At 42.2% G+C, this 20,360-nt stretch overlaps 2 protein-coding genes across 3 annotated transcripts in view; both read left to right on the top strand.

Annotated features, from left to right (window-relative positions):
- Positions 1 to 12,939, top strand: part of atf4a (activating transcription factor 4a) — a 265,767-nt gene extending 252,828 nt beyond the window's left edge. Inside the window, exons 1-3 of one of the 2 annotated variants that reach the window (XM_079883029.1) lie at positions 8,572 to 8,804; positions 10,372 to 10,716; positions 11,925 to 12,939. In XM_079883029.1, the coding sequence (XP_079739155.1) occupies positions 10,494 to 10,716; positions 11,925 to 12,709 (1,008 nt within the window). In that variant the 5' untranslated portion in view covers positions 8,572 to 8,804; positions 10,372 to 10,493 and the 3' untranslated portion in view covers positions 12,710 to 12,939. Of the gene's footprint in view, positions 1 to 8,571; positions 8,805 to 10,218; positions 10,717 to 11,924 lie in introns of those variants that run through there. The other variant, XM_079883030.1, reaches the window with a different exon arrangement.
- On the top strand, positions 1,769 to 7,078 carry LOC307165428 (apolipoprotein L3-like). Its single transcript, XM_079883036.1, has 6 exons — positions 1,769 to 1,847; positions 2,629 to 2,688; positions 3,796 to 3,864; positions 4,594 to 4,621; positions 5,237 to 5,267; positions 6,217 to 7,078. Exons 1-6 carry the CDS (start codon positions 1,839 to 1,841, stop codon positions 6,923 to 6,925), a joined length of 906 nt encoding a protein of 301 aa, XP_079739162.1. The 5' UTR covers positions 1,769 to 1,838; the 3' UTR covers positions 6,926 to 7,078.
- Positions 12,940 to 20,360: the final 7,421 nt, after the last annotated feature.

Genomic DNA, 20,360 nt, shown 5'->3' with positions numbered 1-20,360 from the left:
TGTGTCTTAGGTAAGGCTTCCCCCGCCTGTCCCAGGAAAACCTGATCAAAGAGGCAGAAACAGTCCAGAGAAACGTTCCTGTGACTTTTCTCCAATATATGAAGTGATTCCCCCTCGTCCTGCTTCATCAGAACCCGTCAGAACCGAGCCGTCTCTGTATCCACACCTGTATGAAGACATATCAGCACTGCTGGACGGCCGGCAGGTGAAGAGATGTACAGTGTGTTTATGTCAAACTAACAACGCAAGAGCTTCTCTCTGAGCTTGACTTACCAGATTTCTGTCATCAAATGTTTTGTTTGCACATTTTGTGTCAAATTTTTTCTTTAGTGACATTTTTGAAGTGAGACTGAAGTGTCCAAATACTGTTTTCACAGCAAAAAAAGCTTTTCTTACTTATAATTTTTGTCTTGATTCCAGTTGAAATATCTGAAAATTCTTAAATCAAGATGCATTTACTAGATGAGTAAAATTCCATAAGATATGTCTTGTTTTCTGGGGAAATAAATAAAAATGAAGAGAGCTGTTGCTTGTAAAAAGTATAATTATCTGCCAATGGGGTAAGAAAAATAATCTTAATTCAAACAGAAACAATATTATTTTTCTTACCCCATTGGTAGATAATTTAGCTTGTTTTATGCAAAAACTCACTTATAGACATAATATCTTATGGTATTTTACTACTTTAGTAAATGCATCTTGATTTAAGATTTTTTAGATATTTGGACTGGAAACAAGACAACAATACTAAATAAGAAAAGCTGCTCTTTTTTTAAATTTCTATTCACAATGCATAATTAATAATTCATTTGTGTGAATCACTGATTACACTTATACTGAAAGAACCTTCGCTTGCAAAGCAGGAACTTCCAGTTTGTAAAATCTCATAAATGTGGATGGCGAGGCCCAGCCGGCCGCCGCACAGATATCTTCAATTGGGATACCACTGAATGAGCTCTGACGCCTATGGGACACTGGAGGCCCTTAGACTCATAAGCTAGCGAGATAGCGTCCACTTTCCAGCGTGATAATGTCTGCTTTGTGACCGCGAGCCCTTTGGAGCGGCCGCCAAAACATACAAAGAGCTGTTCTGACTGTCTGAACGGGGCAGAACGCTCCACATTGGCTCTGATGGCTCTAACTGGGCAGAGCAAATTCACATCTCCTTCGTCCTCAGTCAAGGGAAGAGCTGAGAGTGAAATCAACTACAGGGACATACCTATGCCTTGGCTTAAGGACGACTCTGGAGTCGTTAGGCCCAAACTCAAGGCAGGCAACACTTACTGAAAGCGCTTGCAAATCACCTTCTCGCTTGACTGACGCCAGCGCCAGCAAGAGAGCAGTGAAAGAGGCTTCAGGTCTCAAGAACAATTGCAGTGCTTTATAACTATAGGAAGATTGCATCTAAACCAACAACATGTTTATTAGATCCAATACCCACTAAACTACTGAAAAAACGTGAAAAAATCCTCCTGAGAAACTCTCAGTCCCAGATGGAAGACATCGAGGAGTGTCTGAGGCTCGTCATCACCGGGATGAATTATGGCATCAAATAAATTCTTTCATTCTCATGCCATTAAAGCACTCCAGTCCTCACCAGATCTTCAAGAGACTCATTTATGTATAAAGAGCTTAAACTATAGAGTCAATGATTGACACATAAAATTTGGAAGATAAAAGCTGTTGGAAAATGCTTTTTTTCTGATGTAAGTGAAAGTATTTTGAACTGAGAATAGGCACATATTCTGCATGACTCATGACTGAGATTGTTGTAAGAGCTCGTCTCTCATGCACTGCAGACACACAGAAGCAAGACCTCGAGCATTACACATCTACAGATGGCAAACGTAAGTGTTCAACTGGTATTCTAAACCTACAAATGTCTGTGTATTTCATACAATTTAAACACGTTTCCACTGGCATTGATGTTTGTGTTCCGACTCTTAGAAAAGAAAAAGTTTAATGGGGTTCTATATGGAACTCTAGGGTTCTTTAATGAGTTTTATAGAATTCCTAATGCCAAAAAAAAGTTATTTTCAAGGAGAAATGTCTCAAATAATTGCATAATACTAATAATAATTAAAATTTTTGTGATAAGAAAAGTGATGAAGTATGTTTACGAGCTGTTAAACTAATAAAATGTAATTCAAATTAAAACTGAGTAAAAACTAAATCCTTAAAATTATCCCAATGAAAGGATCCCCTAAAAACTTCTACATATGAAGCGCCAACGGAACCCTTCAAGATTCCATAAAGAACATTGTCTTTTAAGAGCGATGATATTTGAACGTCATGTGTTGTTTATTACACCATTTATATTTCTATACGTATAATATCATGATAATATATAGATTTATATAAATGATAACATGAGTACATATACGATAACTTTACAAATGCCATCACATTTTCACTGAAATACTTAATATTGAAATCTACAAGAGAAGAAGAAAACACACTAGTGAACTACACACACTCTCTTGAGTTTGGACGTTAGAAACACTGCTTTGATCTGTGTTTTTTCATTCTAATCTGGGCTTTAGCTGATCGGGCTCAATGTGTCTCTGACCGAGACCCTGAAGTTCAGGTTCTTCAGTGGTTTTGAATGATTTCTGATCTGTTTTACAGCCTTCCGCTCCTCCTTTGCCAGCACCTCGATCGAGGCAATGTGCTCAAGAGCCCCAGAAGGTGAGAGAATCATAATCTTTATTGATTATCAGGATATTTATGAAAGTGCAAGCTTTTGATTGTGTATTGAAAGTGAAAGACTGCATCAGTGACAGACTGATGATTGATCAGGACCAGCTGAACCAGTCGGACGAGTGGATTCCTGCAAACATGGATGTCAAACTCACTCAACTCTGCTCCAACACACATACTTTCCAATAAAGGACTTGATTGGGTGGATCAGGTGTATTTACCTAAGGTTGACACTGTGTGTGCGATTTCCAAACAGCGTTTTTGCGCCCTTGAAAGCGGACGTCATTTCACACCATATATATTACCATGATTACGAGATTCCAACTTTTGAAAAGCGTTCACGTCCTTGTAGAACTCATAAATACAACTTGTCGAATCTTGTCGAACAACTTGCTTGTTGAGAAAAATGCTGGGCTGTTTTAACCCGACTTTGGGTATAGACAAACCCAGCCATTGGGTAAAATTTTTAAATTACATTTTTAACCCAACTTTGGGTCAAATATGGACAAACCCAAACGTTGGGTTAAAAATGTAATTTAAAATTTTTAAAAACAACGTTTGGGTTTGTCCATATTTGACCCAAAGTTGGGTTAAAACAACCCAGCATTTTCAGCCCAGTGTAGGCGTTAAAACGTGAACAGCTTCGAGTAGAACACACGTCATCACGAAATTACGGTAATTACGACATGTCTGTTCAGTAGTCGCTATGTAACTAACACAAATACACAAATGTAAAATTGTGGTGCTTCTAATTAAGTGATAAACAGTTGCAAATGTTGTACAACAATGTTGTAGAACTCCGCAGGGCTTCCGATCCGACACTCAGGATGCTCTGTTTCTGCCGGACAGGGTAAATACAATCTGTTTTTTCTAAATGGTTCATGACTGTTTCAGGAAGCTTGGGAGGGAGGGGGAGGGGACGGGATGAGGAGGAGGGAGGGTCAGGCTAGCCTCCATTTTGTTTGACAATACTTCGAACGTCAACAAGAAGTGACGTCACCCAACATCGCTTAGAGCAGCTTTAATGAAAGGATCTGCTTTGAGATGTCTGAAATAAACACTGTGTTAAATCATGACATTATTGTGTGTTTCCAGATCAAAACACAGAGGAATGTCCTTCTCATGGCCGCTATGCTGGATCATAAAAGATTTCAGGACTCGCAGGTCATTTACTTTCATGATTCTACCTCAATAAAAGGACATAACAATATACGGTAACACTTTACAATAAAGTTCATTTATTAAACATTAGTTAATGTATTAAACTAACATGAACTAACAATGAGAAACACATTTGTTACTGTGTTTTTGTTCATCTTTGTTAACGTTAGTTAACTGTTAACTGTAATAAAAAATACAGCTGTTCATTGTTTGTTCATGTTAGTTCACAGTGCATTAACTAATGTTAACAAGATTTTAATAAGGTAGTAGTAAATGTTGAAATTAACATTAACAAAGATTAACAAATGCTGTAGAAGTACAGTTCATTGTTAGTTAATGTTAAGTAATTTAGCTAACTAATGTTAACTTATGAACCTTACTGTAAAGTGTTACCCATTATACAATATAGTATTTGTTCACTTCAGTCACGTCTGATAGTCATTCATCAGATCAAGTGTCAATTCTTGTTTGATGTGTTTTGGTGTTTTGGAAAGTCGACGTCTGAAGTTCAGCTCAAGAATGTAGAGAATAACATCTATCATCCACTAATAACCACAAACACACACAATACTGACTGTATTCATCTTCAATCTATGGGTTTAGCATCTCAAGCTTGCTGTAAAGTGTGTTAGTGCAGCTTTCTTTATAATAAACAACACTTGATTTGATATTTTGTATTGAATCATGTAAAGATATTCAGATTTGACTGAAGCTTTGCTCTCTTACCATCAGGACAGCAAAAGCTCGGGGAACAGTTTCAGTAAGAGACAAACTACACAAAACACTTCATGCAATATTTTAATGCCTTTATTGAAATTGTATTAATGTCTATTGTTTGAGTAGGAGCTTTATGGTAGAAAATATGCTTTTTAGCCTTCTTTTAGCCAATAACCTAATAACCTTCCATAGGAAGTAAGATGTGCTGAAAATATGAATGGGTTTAAGTTAAAAATCATAAATTAAAAACAAATATTTGTTTATGCAAAATATAAAACATAAAACATATTCCTGTAATATCTTATAATGCATTTTTAAAATATATATTTAATATGTTTTTCTTCATTTTTATTTATAATCCTTATAAACTTTATTCTTATTCCTGTATTTTAATGGGTCTAATTTATTTTTAATCTATTGTATATCTATTGTTTCTTTTTTGCCTGTAAAGCACTTTGAACTGCATTGATTTGTTTGGAAAAGTGCTTTATAAATAAAATTTGTAGTAAAATAAACTCTAAAATTTTACAATCTAATTATCCAGCATACACTGGAATAATAAAGGTTAAAGCTAAATTATTTTGTGGTTAAACACACTTTCTGTCGATGAGACACTGAAACAGAAAATTGTGTTTCTTTATGTCTGGGGGATCTACAGATCGACCAGGGGCTTCAGATTCAGACTCAAGGTAAAGTAAACCATTAGAGTCTTTATATATATGTATTTCAACTACGGATGCACTATATATCGGCCACCATATCGGTCGATCGGCCGATATATGTTAATTTTTACTGTAACCGTTATCGTTATATTAAAGGGGTGGTATAATGCCCTTTTTTCTAATGTCCCCAGAGTGAGTGTGTGAAGTTTCAGCTCTAAATACCCCACAGATATTTTTATATCGCATGTTAAAATTGTCACTTTTTGAGGGTGAGCAAAAACGCACCGTTTTGTGTGTGTCCCTTTAAATGCAAATGAGCTGCTGCTCCCGGCGCAGGGGGCGGAGCTTCAACAGCTCGCATCCTTTTACCTCACACACACATGCACTGAACATTTCAAAAACTTTTATCCTTTAATGTTCAAACCGGAGTCAGACGATGATGAGAAGAAGTGACAACATGTAGAAGCAGGACATTTCTGAATGGTTAGTTGATGAATTTAAGTAGCGTATGTGTAGTTATCTTCTAGTCATTGATTAGCATATTCTGTCATGATAATCATGATCAACCACCCCTTTAAAGCCGATAAATTATGTATTATTTCCATCAGCTGAGACACAGATGCTCACTGTTCGCCATGATGCTTTTGAATTAGCTGAAATATGATTGAAATCCCTTCAAAAGGGAAAATACAGTTCAGTGCAACAAATCTGTCATATCGGCTACATAAAATTATAATGAGAACGTTATAATTGTGTGTTTGGGGCATGGCTTTTAATAGTGAGACTTTTGTTTTTGTAATCAGGCTCTTAAAAATGATATAAAAATGTGGATTTAGATTTATCAGCCAATATATCAGTTATCGGCTTTCAAATATAAAGAATCATCGGTTATCGGCCAAAATTTTCATATCGGTGCATCCCTAATTTCAACAGTAGCACGAGAGCCTGCTTCATTTATGCACTTTTGTCTTTGCAGGGCCGACTTGGACCGAGAGGAACGTTTTAAAGAGGCTCTTAAGCGCTATGTTTCTCGTCTGCCGTTTTGTGCAAGCTCTCTGCAAAGACAGATCTCTGAGCTGGAGGCCGTGGCTGCGGGCCTGGAGAAAACACACAAAGGGGCGAGGATCGCCAGTATCACCGGAGGAACGACCGGAGCGGTTGGCGGAGTGGCGGTCGTAGCCGGAGTCCTGCTAGCTCCCGTGACTATGGGCGCGTCTCTAGCGGTCGCCGCGCTCGGGGTCGGGGTCGCGGCTGCCGGCGGGGTCACCGGCGCATCCGCCGCCATCACCAAGAAAGTCAAAACAAATCAGGTCCGGAAAAAGGTGGAGTCGATCTTGAAAGAGTACCAAAAAGAGATGTGCGACATTGAGGTTTCCTTGAATGATATTAACTCAGAGATGGAGAAGCTGAAAGGTGTGAGGGTGAAATCTGAAAAGATCGTGAAGCTAGTCGAGATCGCAGGCGGGACGGCGGGTGCTCTCGGCGTGATTAACAGATCCTCCGGTGTTATTCAGGGGTTCGCACTCGGCATGGATTTGTTCTTCACTGATAAAGATTCCCAAAAGTTCAAGAAAGAGGCAAAGACCAAATTCGCACAGCAGATCTGTGAGGTGGCAGGACAGATTCAGGCCGGTCTGAAAGAGCTGTTGGACATGAGAGATAAACTGCAGGCAGAAGGGATATGAGGAGTTAAATATATATATCTTGCATATTGTATAATGGTGAACGAATTGTTGCTTCATTAATGGTGGCTAGAGGGCAGTCTCGTGCACTTTCTCATCTCGTGTAGCTGTGTATTCTTATGCTGTAAATCAAATATTAAAACAAACTTTTTCCTGAAGTTGAAGTGCTGTTTGATTGAATTTCATGTGTATTTTAATGCATTCTTTCCCCAATCCATAATAAATAATCTGATCATAAGAGCAGGAATAATCAAATTAAAATAGGAATGACCTATTTGCCAACCTCTCTTGGCTATATATATATATAATCACTTTTAAAATCAGTTATTTATTTGTATTATCTATTTAATTTAACCCCGATTCCTTTGTTCTTCCTCTCTGAGCTCATCGCACCCCTAGTGAAAAAAAGTATACTTTATTTTATTTTAAATATATTTCCTTTTTCAATAGTACATTGCAAATATACTAACAAAAATTTTACTATCTTTAAATATATTAAAAGTATATTAGCATCATGCTTTTGAAAATAGGTAAAACTTTTACCTATTTTCACAATACAACCTTTAACACACTTAGTAACAAAAACAGTACTTTAGTATGTTTTCTAAAAATATATTTTAGAAAAATATACTTGAAGTGAAAATTCTGTTTATTTTTTAAAAGTGTATTTATTTGCACTTTATTAAAAATATATTTTAGGTATAGGCTATTTTAACCGTGTGCTGGAAATGATCATTGTAACAATGCATTGAAAGTATAGTATATAGCTAAGTTGTATTTGTCGAATTATGTGCATTTGTTATTTAAAACAAAGTATGCACTTTGTAGTATTTGGAATAAGCCAAAGGTATTGAGCCTAAACATTTACTCAAATATATCACACCACGGCAGCCTCGTGAAAGTGCGCCGACATGCGCTTCGGGAGCTTCCACACACACACACACACACACACACACACACACACACACACACAAAATTACAGACACACACTCACATTCTCTCTCTCTCTCTCTCTCTCACTTCCTGTCTAGCTACTGTACGCCCTAATAAAAGGCGAAAACGCCAAAAAGAATTGTTTTTAAATTATATATATATATATATATATATATAAATGCACTTAAGGTATATTGCTTGTATGTTTTGATTGTAACACAAATAAAGTACACTTTAATATCACTTATTAAGCTTGTAGGCTAATTAGTCCTTTCACAGGCATATACTTAAATTATACTAAGTATACTTGAAGTTGGTCCAATTTAGTACACAAAAGTACACTAAATACACTTAAAGTTATGCTTTACTACAATTAATTTACAACTAAAATATACATAGTACAATATTAGTTGTTTCAAAATAGCACACTTCAAATTAACACACTTGAAGTATACTGATAATTAGTCTGGCTGCAAGTATACTTAGCATTTTCTTTTTCACCACATGATCTACCATGAGAACGTAATAATACATGTTCATTTAGTTATTGTTGTTATTCTTTGTTTTATACATTCTGAACTGTATTTACAATGCTTTGTATTTGTCTTGTTTATTTTTGTTGCATTGTAAAAAAAAGAGAACGTTTTTTAGGTACTATTTGTTTGCTAGATATTGACAGGCTCATAAACCAATCAGCATCCAGACACAGGCGGAGTGACACGAGGAGCTTGTGTGCGGCGGAAGGACACAGTGTGGGTGTGATGTGTGAGTATATAAGCGGAAGCGCTGCCTCTTCCTCGTTTTCTCTCTCCCGCGCTCCAGTCTCTCCACACACAGCTCTCTCTCCCGCGGGAATCATGGCAGTTTAGCGGCTTGCAGCGGCTACATACGCGGCGGCAAATCCGGCAGTGCAGAGGTCAAGTGCACTGGCTCTTTGTGGCAAAATGGCGTAAGTATATCTCATCTTTTGACGTTTGATTTAGTGGTATAATAATACGGATTTGCATAAACTCGTCCAACTTTTGAAAAGCTGTTGAATTTGTTAAACTAACGCAGTTTGACGTTTATAAGAACACTGTGTTGCTGAGTATAGTCTGTTTTCGAGCGATCTTTGTATAGTCTGTTTACGAGCGATCTTTGTTTTGATTCGTCCGTCTTGTTTTGACAGACTGACACGCGCTAATCCATAAAATAAACAATCGGACTTTTTTAACGGCAACGTGGCACCACAAAATGGCGCGCGCGCGCTCTTTCCGCGTGACCGCGGCCCCATAGTGAGCGCTGGAAATGGCGCGAGGTCGTCAAGGACACGTCATTTGCAGGAACCAGGAGGCGGGGTTTACCGTTCTTATGACCAAATTAGGAAATGTTGTAGGGAAGGGCGGGGAAATTCCTGCCTAGAGGCGATTTACTGTGGTAAATATAGTTCTAAGTAGGAGGATTTTAGGGTTGGTAAATATTGGGGAAGTAAATGTGTGTGTAGGCAGTAGGGTGTTTTTTTTAATGGGCTAAGCTTGAATCCCTTAAGGCAGTTTAGAGACTGGATAAACTGGTTTATGCAGTTTAGAGACTGAATAAACTGGTTTATGGTGCTGGTAATCACAACTGGTTAAGATTAGGGAAGTTTTATTTCCTTTATGAAATTAAGGGACAGTTTTTGTCACGTTAAATCTTCCCTCCAGCAAGGGTTGGGCACTGAGAACCAGTTCTACTTAAAAAATAAACCAAAAAACTTTTCATGGTGTTTGGGTGTTAATCTTTGAGAAACGCCTGCGTTCATAGTACTATATTAAAATATGCAACGTTTAAATAATGAACTTTTAAGTGTTGATGCATGTGGAAACTTTATTTTTGACAACGATTAATAGTGTGTGAATGCCGTCTTCTCCCTCCAGATATTGTCCATTCTCAAAATCACTAGAATACTCATAAGATTCTTGGCCTTTAATCTTAAAAACATAATTTCAAAACATAATAACAAATACAGTCAAACCAAAAATGATTCAGTCACCAGATTTAATTAATTAATTTTTTCACTAGTGTGTGCAGGACACTATAGTTAGTTAATTTATGTGAGTGAGGGTATCAAAATAAACTGACATATTACACCCAAACATTCTTCATACAGTGACTACCAGCAGAAATGATTTAGACACTTTGAGCTGATCATGTTCTGCTGAAGTGTGTTTTCTCTTTAATTGCTAATGCTCTTTTTACACACAGACTGAACACAATGAAGCATTGCTTGGTGATTGGTTGAGCTAAACTGGTATTATCTAATTGTGTAGTTAAATTTAACAGCTGACAGATATTCAACATAATTCATGTGTGAGACAGTCTAACAGAAGGACGGACAAAACCAGTCAAATATCAACATATTTCATCACCATTCTCTAAACTATAGTGAATAAACTGATGACGTGAGAGATGTTGAAGGCGTCTGTTCGTCTGTGTCTCATTCCCTCTGCAGTGAGTGTGCTTGTGTCTCTAATGCCCTGATGTTTGCTGTGTTTCAGGTCTCTCGTGTCCTCCACCCTCAGCTCTGCTGCTGTAGACAGCATAACCACAGCGTACACACACACACACTCGCTCGAACCCCTTCAACTTCACCATCATCATCACACTCTGAGCGTCTGCCATGTCTCAGACGAGCGTGGAGGCCCTGATCCTGGGGCCCTCATCTCTGACGGCTGACCCCTTCGGGCCCCTGCTGGACGAAGACGAGGAGCGCGCTCTCTCTGCGGGGTCTTCCTCGCCCCTCTCCTCTTCCTCATGTCTCTCGCCCCTCTCTCCCTCTCCTCACGCTTCTGTAGGGTGTAAAGAGCTGCAGGCGCTCTCCTGGACTCCAGAGCAGAGTAAAGGTGAGGACTTCACTGCACACACACACACACACACACACTGATCAACTTCACTCCGCATACACACTGGACGACTTCACTGCGCACGCACATACCCCCACACACACTCTCTGGACGACTTCACTGCACACCCACACACACTCTCTGGACGACTTCACTGCACACACACACACACTGGGTGGCTTCACTGCGCACACACACACTGATCAACTTCACTCCGCATACACACTGGACGACTTCACTGCGCACGCACATACCCCCACACACACTCTCTGGACGACTTCACTGCGCACACAAATACACACTGGGTAACCTCACTGCACACACACACATATTGGACGGCTTCACTAATGACTTCCTGCACACACACTGTAGACGACTTCACCTCGCACACACACTAGACAAGATCACTACACACATGCACACACACACACAAACACAAACACACTGGGTGACTTCACTGCACACACACACACACACACTGGGTGACTTCACTGCACACACACACACACACACTGGGTGACTTCACTGCACACACACACACACACACTGGGTGACTTCACTGCACACACACACACACACACTGGGTGACTTCACTGCACACACACACACTGGGTGACTTCACTGCACACACACACACACTGGGTGACTTCACTGCACACACACACACACACTGGGTGACTTCACTGCACACACACACACACACTGGGTGACTTCACTGCACACACACACACACACTGGGTGACTTCACTGCACACACACACATTGGAAACTTCAAATTTGTCTGGGAAACTTCTAAATGCATCACATTAATATGCAAAAAAGCACCTCATTTGATTTTGTGATTTCCATGCAGTTTAACTTGACTAAGACTGAAATATTAATTAATAAAAACCAGACATTATTAAATCTAATAAAAATGGCAGTTTTAACTTTTAACTTTCACTAAAATATAAACGAATTCAAAATATTACTGAAAACTATAGTAGTGTCTCCTAATGATATTAAAATAACAATGAACCGAACCATTAGTAAATCTCTCTCTCTTTTCTCTCTCTCTCTCTCTCTCTCTCTCTCTCTCTCTCTCCCTCTATCTCTCTCCCTCTCTCTCTCTCTCTCTCTCTCTCTCCCTCTCCCCCTCTATCTCTCTCCCTCTCTCTCTCTCCCTCCCCCCCCCTCTCTCTTTCTCTCTCTCTCTCTCTCTCTAACAGGCGATGTGTTTTCCGGCATGGATTGGATGACGGAAAAATTAGACCTGAGTGACTTCGACCTGGATTCTCTGATCGGGTCATGTGACTCAGACGAGCCGCCCAGTTCTCCAGAAGATCTGCTGGCCTGCCTGGACACTGACATGGATCTGGACCTGGATTCCCTCCCGTTCTGCTCCTCAGATCTGGACCTGGCGCTGACCCTCGACCTCCCCATCCCAGAACCATCGGAAACACCCGTCGAGATCAAATCCGAGTCTGATCCCGCCGACACGTTAGATCTGGGAAGTGAAGTATCCGTGCTTCCGACTCCCGGGATCATGCTGAGTCTGAGTCCATCTCACATCATAGTGGTTCTGAGTCCGAAAGAGGAGGCGAGCAGCGCCGACGATTCGTCCGATAGCGATAGTGGAATCTCAGTGTCCGAATCCCCGACTCGCCAACCAGATCCGAAACCCGCAGGATCCTCCAGAACCAAACCCTACTCCAGAACCGACCCGGATCCAGTGGTCACAGGCCGAGTGAAGGCCGGTCCCGGCGCTCCTAAAGTGGTGGAGAAGAAGCTAAAGAAGATGGAGCAGAACAAAACGGCAGCGACGCGGTACCGGCAGAAGAAGCGGGTCGAGCAGGAGGTTCTGTCCCACGAGTGCGCCGACCTGGAGAAGAGGAACCGCGAGCTGGCGGAGAAGGCGGAATCCATCAGTCGGGAAATCAAGTATCTCACGGATCTCATGGAGGAAGTTCGATCCGCCAAGAACCGCAGGAGCAAAGCTAAAGCCCAGGAGTAGGTTCTGACCCGGCGTGTGGAACACTGGAGATCGTCTGCACTGTTAAACTCTTTCACTGATTCATCCTCCCGTTCTCGTCCAGCAAGGGCTCATCGTTCACTGTTGTTACACTGAATCTGTTGCTTGTAAATATGCTATTTAAAACTAGCTAAACATGCTAGCTCTGTCAGGAAGTGTGTTAGCCTGTAAAAGCGCTTCACTGTTTTCTATTAAAGACGCATCAAACGCAACTCTTGTCGACTGAGTGTTTGAGTCTCTGCGCTACAATATTTCAAACATTTACGTTCACATTTTTGCCTAAATTTTTACCTCAAACATCTCGACGGTTAATAGTGTATAACTAATCGGATCCAGTACGTCAGTGATAAGTGTTTCATGTAAGATGTTAAATGGCTGGATTACATAATCAGATTCTAAAAATTATATTGTAGTTCAATATTACATTTTATAAAAGTTATAATTGAGACTAGTTACTTTTTTATTGGTTACATTATTACTTAATGTTCACAAAATGGCAGTAAATATTCATAATTCATTCTCAGTTTTTTCTTTTAAATATTCTTTTGTTGGAATTACACAAGAGGCCACAGCTCACACACACACACACTTACTCAGACACACACTCACAGACACACACACACACACACACTTACTCAGACACACACACTTACAAACACACAGCATATCTTCATTTTTTAATTTTTTCTTTATTACCTTTTCATGAACTTCACAAACTCCGGCTTGTAATGTTTAATGCGCTTGATTAGGAGAGGACAAATCTCCAACACCTGTTTTGTTCTCTTGGTATTTCTGACACTAAAGTAGATTATCCTGTTCAAATCCGTGTAATTAGTTTGCTTAAAGTAGTCAAAGGAATCCATAATCAAAAAGTCGTCAGATTATATTACCTAAAATGTGTGTTGTAATAGATTACATTACTAACTAGTTTTCATATATATACTGTATACACACACACACACACACACACACACACGCTGCACGGAAAACCTCCAGAACTGATGTTGAAAATACGTCTAATCAAGTTTACAACCCAAACACACACACTCCACAACACAACACTGCAGAACACACACACTCCACAACACAACACTGCAGAACACACACACTCCACAACACAACACTGCAGATCACACACACTCCACAACACTGCAGAAAACACACACTCCACAACACAACACCGCAGAACACACACACTCCACAACACAACACTGCAGAACACACACACTCCACAACACAACACTCCGAACACACACACTCCACAACACAACACTGCAGAACACACACACTCCACAACACAACACTGCAGAACACACACACTCCACAACACAACACTCCGAACACACACACTCCACAACACAACACTGCAGATCACACACACTCCACAACACAACACTCCGAACACACACACTCCACAACACAACACTGCAGAACACACACACTCCACAACACAACACTGCAGAACACACACACTCCACAACACTGCAGAAAACACACACTCCACAACACAACACTGCAGAACACACACACTCCACAACACAACACTGCAGATCACACACACTCCACAACACAACACTGCAGAACACACACACTCCACAACACAACACTGCAGAACACACACACTCCACAACACTGCAGAAAACACACACTCCACAACACTGCAGAAAACACACACTCCACAACACAACACTGCAGAACACACACACTCCACAACACAACACCGCAGAACACACACACTCCACAACACAACACTGCAGAACACACACACTCCACAACACAACACTGCAGAACACACACACTCCACAACACAACACTGCAGAACACACACACTCCACAACACTGCAGAACACACACACTCCACAACACAACACTGCAGAACACACACACTCCACAACACAACACTGCAGAACACACACACTCCACAACACAACACTGCAGAACACACACACTCCACAACACAACACTGCAGATCACACACACTCCACAACACAACACTGCAGAACACACACACTCCACAACACAACACTGCAGAACACACACACTCCACAACACTGCAGAACACACACACTCCACAACACTGCAGAACACACACACTCCACAACACAACACTGCAGAACACACACACTCCACAACACAACACTGCAGAACACACACACTCCACAACACAACACTGCAGAAAACACACACTCCACAACACAACACCGCAGAACACACACACTCCACAACACAACACTGCAGAACACACACACTCCACAACACAACACTGCAGATCACACACACTCCACAACACAACACTGCAGAACACACACACTCCACAACACAACACTGCAGAACACACACACTCCACAACACAACACTGCAGAACACACACACTCCACAACACTGCAGAACACACACACTCCACAACACAACACTGCAGAACACACACACTCCACAACACAACACTGCAGAACACACACACTCCACAACACTGCAGAACACACACACTCCACAACACAACACTGCAGAACACACACACTCCACAACACTGCAGAACACACACACTCCACAACACAACACTGCAGAACACACACACTCCACAACACAACACTGCAGAACACACACACTCCACAACACTGCAGAACACACACACTCCACAACACAACACCGCAGAACACACACACTCCACAACACAACACTGCAGAACACACACACTCCACAACACAACACTGCAGATCACACACACTCCACAACACAACACTGCAGAACACACACACTCCACAACACAACACTGCAGAACACACACACTCCACAACACAACACCGCAGAACACACACACTCCACAACACAACACCGCAGAACACACACACTCCACAACACAACACTGCAGAACACACACACTCCACAACACAACACTGCAGAACACACACACTCCACAACACAACACTGCAGAACACACACACTCCACAACACAACACTGCAGAACACACACACTCCACAACACAACACTGCAGAACACACACACTCCACAACACAACACTGCAGAACACACACACTCCACAACACAACACTGCAGAACACACACACTCCACAACACAACACTGCAGAACACACACACTCCACAACACAACACTGCAGATCACACACACTCCACAACACAACACTGCAGAACACACACACTCCACAACACAACACTGCAGAACACACACACTCCACAACACAACACTGCAGATCACACACACTCCACAACACAACACTGCAGAACACACACACTCCACAACACAACACTGCAGAACACACACACTCCACAACACAACACCGCAGAACACACACACTCCACAACACAACACCGCAGAACACACACACTCCACAACACAACACTGCAGAACACACACACTCCACAACACAACACTGCAGAACACACACACTCCACAACACTGCAGAACACACACACTCCACAACACAACACTGCAGAACACACACACTCCACAACACTGCAGAACACACACACTCCACAACACAACACCGCAGAACACACACACTCCACAACACAACACTGCAGAACACACACACTCCACAACACAACACTGCAGATCACACACACTCCACAACACAACACTGCAGAACACACACACTCCACAACACAACACCGCAGAACACACACACTCCACAACACAACACTGCAGAACACACACACTCCACAACACAACACTGCAGAACACACACACTCCACAACACAACACTGCAGAACACACACACTCCACAACACAACACTGCAGATCACACACACTCCACAACACAACACTGCAGATCACACACACTCCACAACACAACACTGCAGATCACACACACTCCACAACACAACACTGCAGAACACACACACTCCACAACACAACACTGCAGAACACACACACTCCACAACACAACACTGCAGAACACACACACTCCACAACACAACACTGCAGATCACACACACTCCACAACACAACACTGCAGAACACACACACTCCACAACACAACACTGCAGATCACACACACTCCACAACACAACACTGCAGATCACACACACTCCACAACACAACACTGCAGAACACACACACTCCACAACACAACACTGCAGAACACACACACTCCACAACACAACACCGCAGAACACACACACTCCACAACACAACACCGCAGAACACACACACTCCACAACACAACACTGCAGAACACACACACTCCACAACACAACACTGCAGAACACACACACTCCACAACACTGCAGAACACACACACTCCACAACACAACACTGCAGAACACACACACAACACAACACTGCAGAACACACACACTCCACAACACTGCAGAACACACACACTCCACAACACAACACCGCAGAACACACACACTCCACAACACAACACTGCAGAACACACACACTCCACAACACAACACTGCAGATCACACACACTCCACAACACAACACTGCAGAACACACACACTCCACAACACAACACTGCAGAACACACACACTCCACAACACAACACTGCAGATCACACACACTCCACAACACTGCAGAAAACACACACTCCACAACACAACACCGCAGAACACACACACTCCACAACACAACACTGCAGAACACACACACTCCACAACACAACACTGCAGAACACACACACTACACAACACAACACCGCAGAACACACACACTCCACAACACAACACTGCAGAACACACACACTCCACAACACAACACTGCAGAACACACACACTCCACAACACAACACTGCAGATCACCATCAGGGATTATTAATTTAGTCCTTGATTAATTATAATGTGTGTGTGTACATGTCCACAAACAGGTTTTCCTGAATTACCTGTTGTATGAGTGTGTGTGTATATTTGTTAGTGTGTGTGAGAGAGAGAGCATTACAGATGTGAAACACATGTGCTCGTGTGACTGTACTGAGGAACAGATGAATGTGTGTTTAGTCTGAACTGCAGGTTTCTCACGGGTGTGTGAGCTGGATCCTGGACATCCAGACACTGAAGGACAAACCACACACACACACACACACACACACACACACACACACACACACACACACTCATACACACTTATACACACACACACACACACTTATACACATAAATTCTTTATTTGAATTAGAAGATAAGCATATATCATGGCATAACCCTAATTTGGCAGAAAGGTGTGCAACAGCAGCCAGTGTCTCAGTCCATTACGCACATTAAGGGTGAAGGTGGCGCCTGCGCCTCCATATGTAGAGGCCACCAATCACTGCTGACACAGAGCAATATCTCGTCAGTTTTTTGGCCTTGTTCTTATGTAGTCCACAGATCTGCAGGCCTCTTACACACAACTTGTGCACATGGCCTAAACTACCAAAGATGAGGGCAATAACTTTACAGGAGTAGCCAGAGTTACTGAGAACATTGTACCATGGTTGATATTTAAGCATCAAAAGAGCAACCGATTTCTATTATTGTAACGGCTTTGGTGTGTTCATTAATTACAACTATGTCAGGTGTATTTGGTAAGTGATTTATGGCAGTTTCCAATGTAGCGCACTGCTCGTGTGGGGGGGAGAACCAGTCTGTCTTGATCTTTTCGTTACAATGGATTGTGGTAAGGTTGGCATTGTCTCTGAGCTCCTTCACTGAGAGTGCAACACTGCGGTCGTGGCGGCGATGTACAGTCCTGTAGGCGGAGCAGCCGTTAAGGATGTGCGTGATCGTCTCTCTGTGCCGGCTGTGATGTTGCAGGCAGAACGGCTCATGTGCAGATGGAAACCATGTTGCTGAGTTGGACTTTGTTGGTAGTACCTGAAGACGAGCTTTAATTGTGAATCTGTGGGTGTCGTCTTGTAGGGCTGTGTTCTTCAGAACTGTGTGTGATATGTTATGGTCGGCACAGGGCAGGCCAGTTGTCCCTGTAGGCGTAGGCCTGTCCAGTGCCGTATCATACGCAGATGGAAGTGATCGATTATTGTCCTTCTGATGTTTTGAGTGTCAAGGAGTTGAATGTTGTCGCCAGTTGTGATGATTGCCTCTGCCGTGATGGTTGAATCTGTGACAATGTTCTTATTGACTTCTGCCGACTGTCCTGCTGTGTTCCTCCAGCGCGGTTGCAGAGGTCATTCAGGTCCAGCCAGTCCGAGCGCTCACCAAAGCCTGGTGTGTTGGTGTCCAATTTTCCATTGGGTTTTCTTCTGAACCCGAGGAAGCTGGCATCATCTGATGTCGAAAGAGGGACCTTGCGTTTCCCCAGATGTAGTAGAAGTGAGGCTCGGGCAAGCTCACGCACGGCTGCGTCATCATTATTTAACATACTTAACAGGTTATTCTGGCGGCAACACACACCCACTCTATATGAGGGACGCCCAGCCCTCCCTCTCTGCACCTGTGGAACAGGACATCTCTTGTCGAGTGTGCATTTAGTCCTATCCAGCGTCTTGCCAGGCCTACAGTCTTATTATTCAGCTCATTTAAGATACATTTAGGGATATGTATGTTTGCAAAGAGATGCTGTATTTTAGAAAGGGAAATCTCTCTTATGGCCTGTAGTTTCATTGCGATAGGGAGGGGGGATGAATCCACCATGTCCAGCCTTGTTCGTATTTGCTCTTAAAGGGGGGGTGAAATGCTATTTCATGCATACTGAGTTTTTTACACTGTTAAAGAGTTGGATTCCCATGCTAAACATGGACAAAGTTTCAAAAATTAAATTGTACGTTTGAAGGAGTATTTCTGTGCCAAAAATTGTCCTTCCGGTTTGTCACAAGTTTCGGAAAGTTTTTTTCGAGTATGGGCATGTGTGACGTCAGATGTAACGGAATTTCCTTATACGGGTCCTAAGGGCACTTCTCCGGTAAGATCGCGGCCGCGCGCGCACTCCTACACCAGAGCAAGAGAGCGAAAGCAGTACCTCATCTAAGCGCTCTGCTCGGCTTTAGGGAAGTCAGTGTCACCAAAGAAGTGGGTTTTTGGTTGCCAGGGCAAGACAAACCTGCACAGATTCCCAAAGAACCCAGCGTTAAGGGAATAGTGGATGCAGTTTGTTTTTCCGGGGCAAAAACGAGTTGAGCAAGACTGTTTCCCTGCATTTCGACGATGATTGTTTTATAAACAAAGCCCAGATCACGGATTTGCAGATCGTCTAATGCTTAAGGATCGAGCAGTCACGGTGATAAAGGTCCGCAGTCGTGCGTTGGAACCGCAGGCGGTGAGTAAAACTGTTGAACAAATGTCTCTGTGTGTTGTTAACGTTACTAGCTCGGCGCGTTAGCACAGCTTTAACACATCGCCCACACGGCCCGCCCCCAGCCGCTCGTTTTTTTCCGGAAAGACTCGGTACAGTCTATCTTTCACTTATAAATATAATAAAACTAAAGACTTTTTGGAGATATGAACGATGCAATACTAATCTATAGGTACTCAAGATTAACAGGAGATTGAGTGAAAATGAGCATTTCACCCCCCCTTTAAGTAACACCATAGCAACCACCCAGAACACCCTAGCAACCACCCAGAACACCCTAGCAACCAACCAGAATACCCTAGCAACCACCTAGCAACAGCATAGCAACCACCAGAACACCCTAGCAACATCCTAGCAACCGCCTAGCAACCACCCAAAATAC

The sequence above is a fragment of the Squalius cephalus genome, assembly GCF_949319135.1.
Source record: "Squalius cephalus genome assembly, chromosome: 10".
Classification (NCBI taxonomy): Eukaryota; Metazoa; Chordata; class Actinopteri; order Cypriniformes; family Leuciscidae; genus Squalius; species Squalius cephalus.
Note: the sequence above shows the minus strand (reverse complement) of the source record. Positions and strands in the feature narration are given on the sequence as shown.

Coding starts and splice junctions, on each gene's coding strand:
- LOC307165428 (XM_079883036.1), top strand. Junction 3,865..4,593: donor AAAGATTTCAGGACTCGCAG/GTCATTTACTTT, acceptor TCTTACCATCAG/GACAGCAAAAGCTCGGGGAA. Junction 5,268..6,216: donor GCTTCAGATTCAGACTCAAG/GTAAAGTAAACC, acceptor TTGTCTTTGCAG/GGCCGACTTGGACCGAGAGG.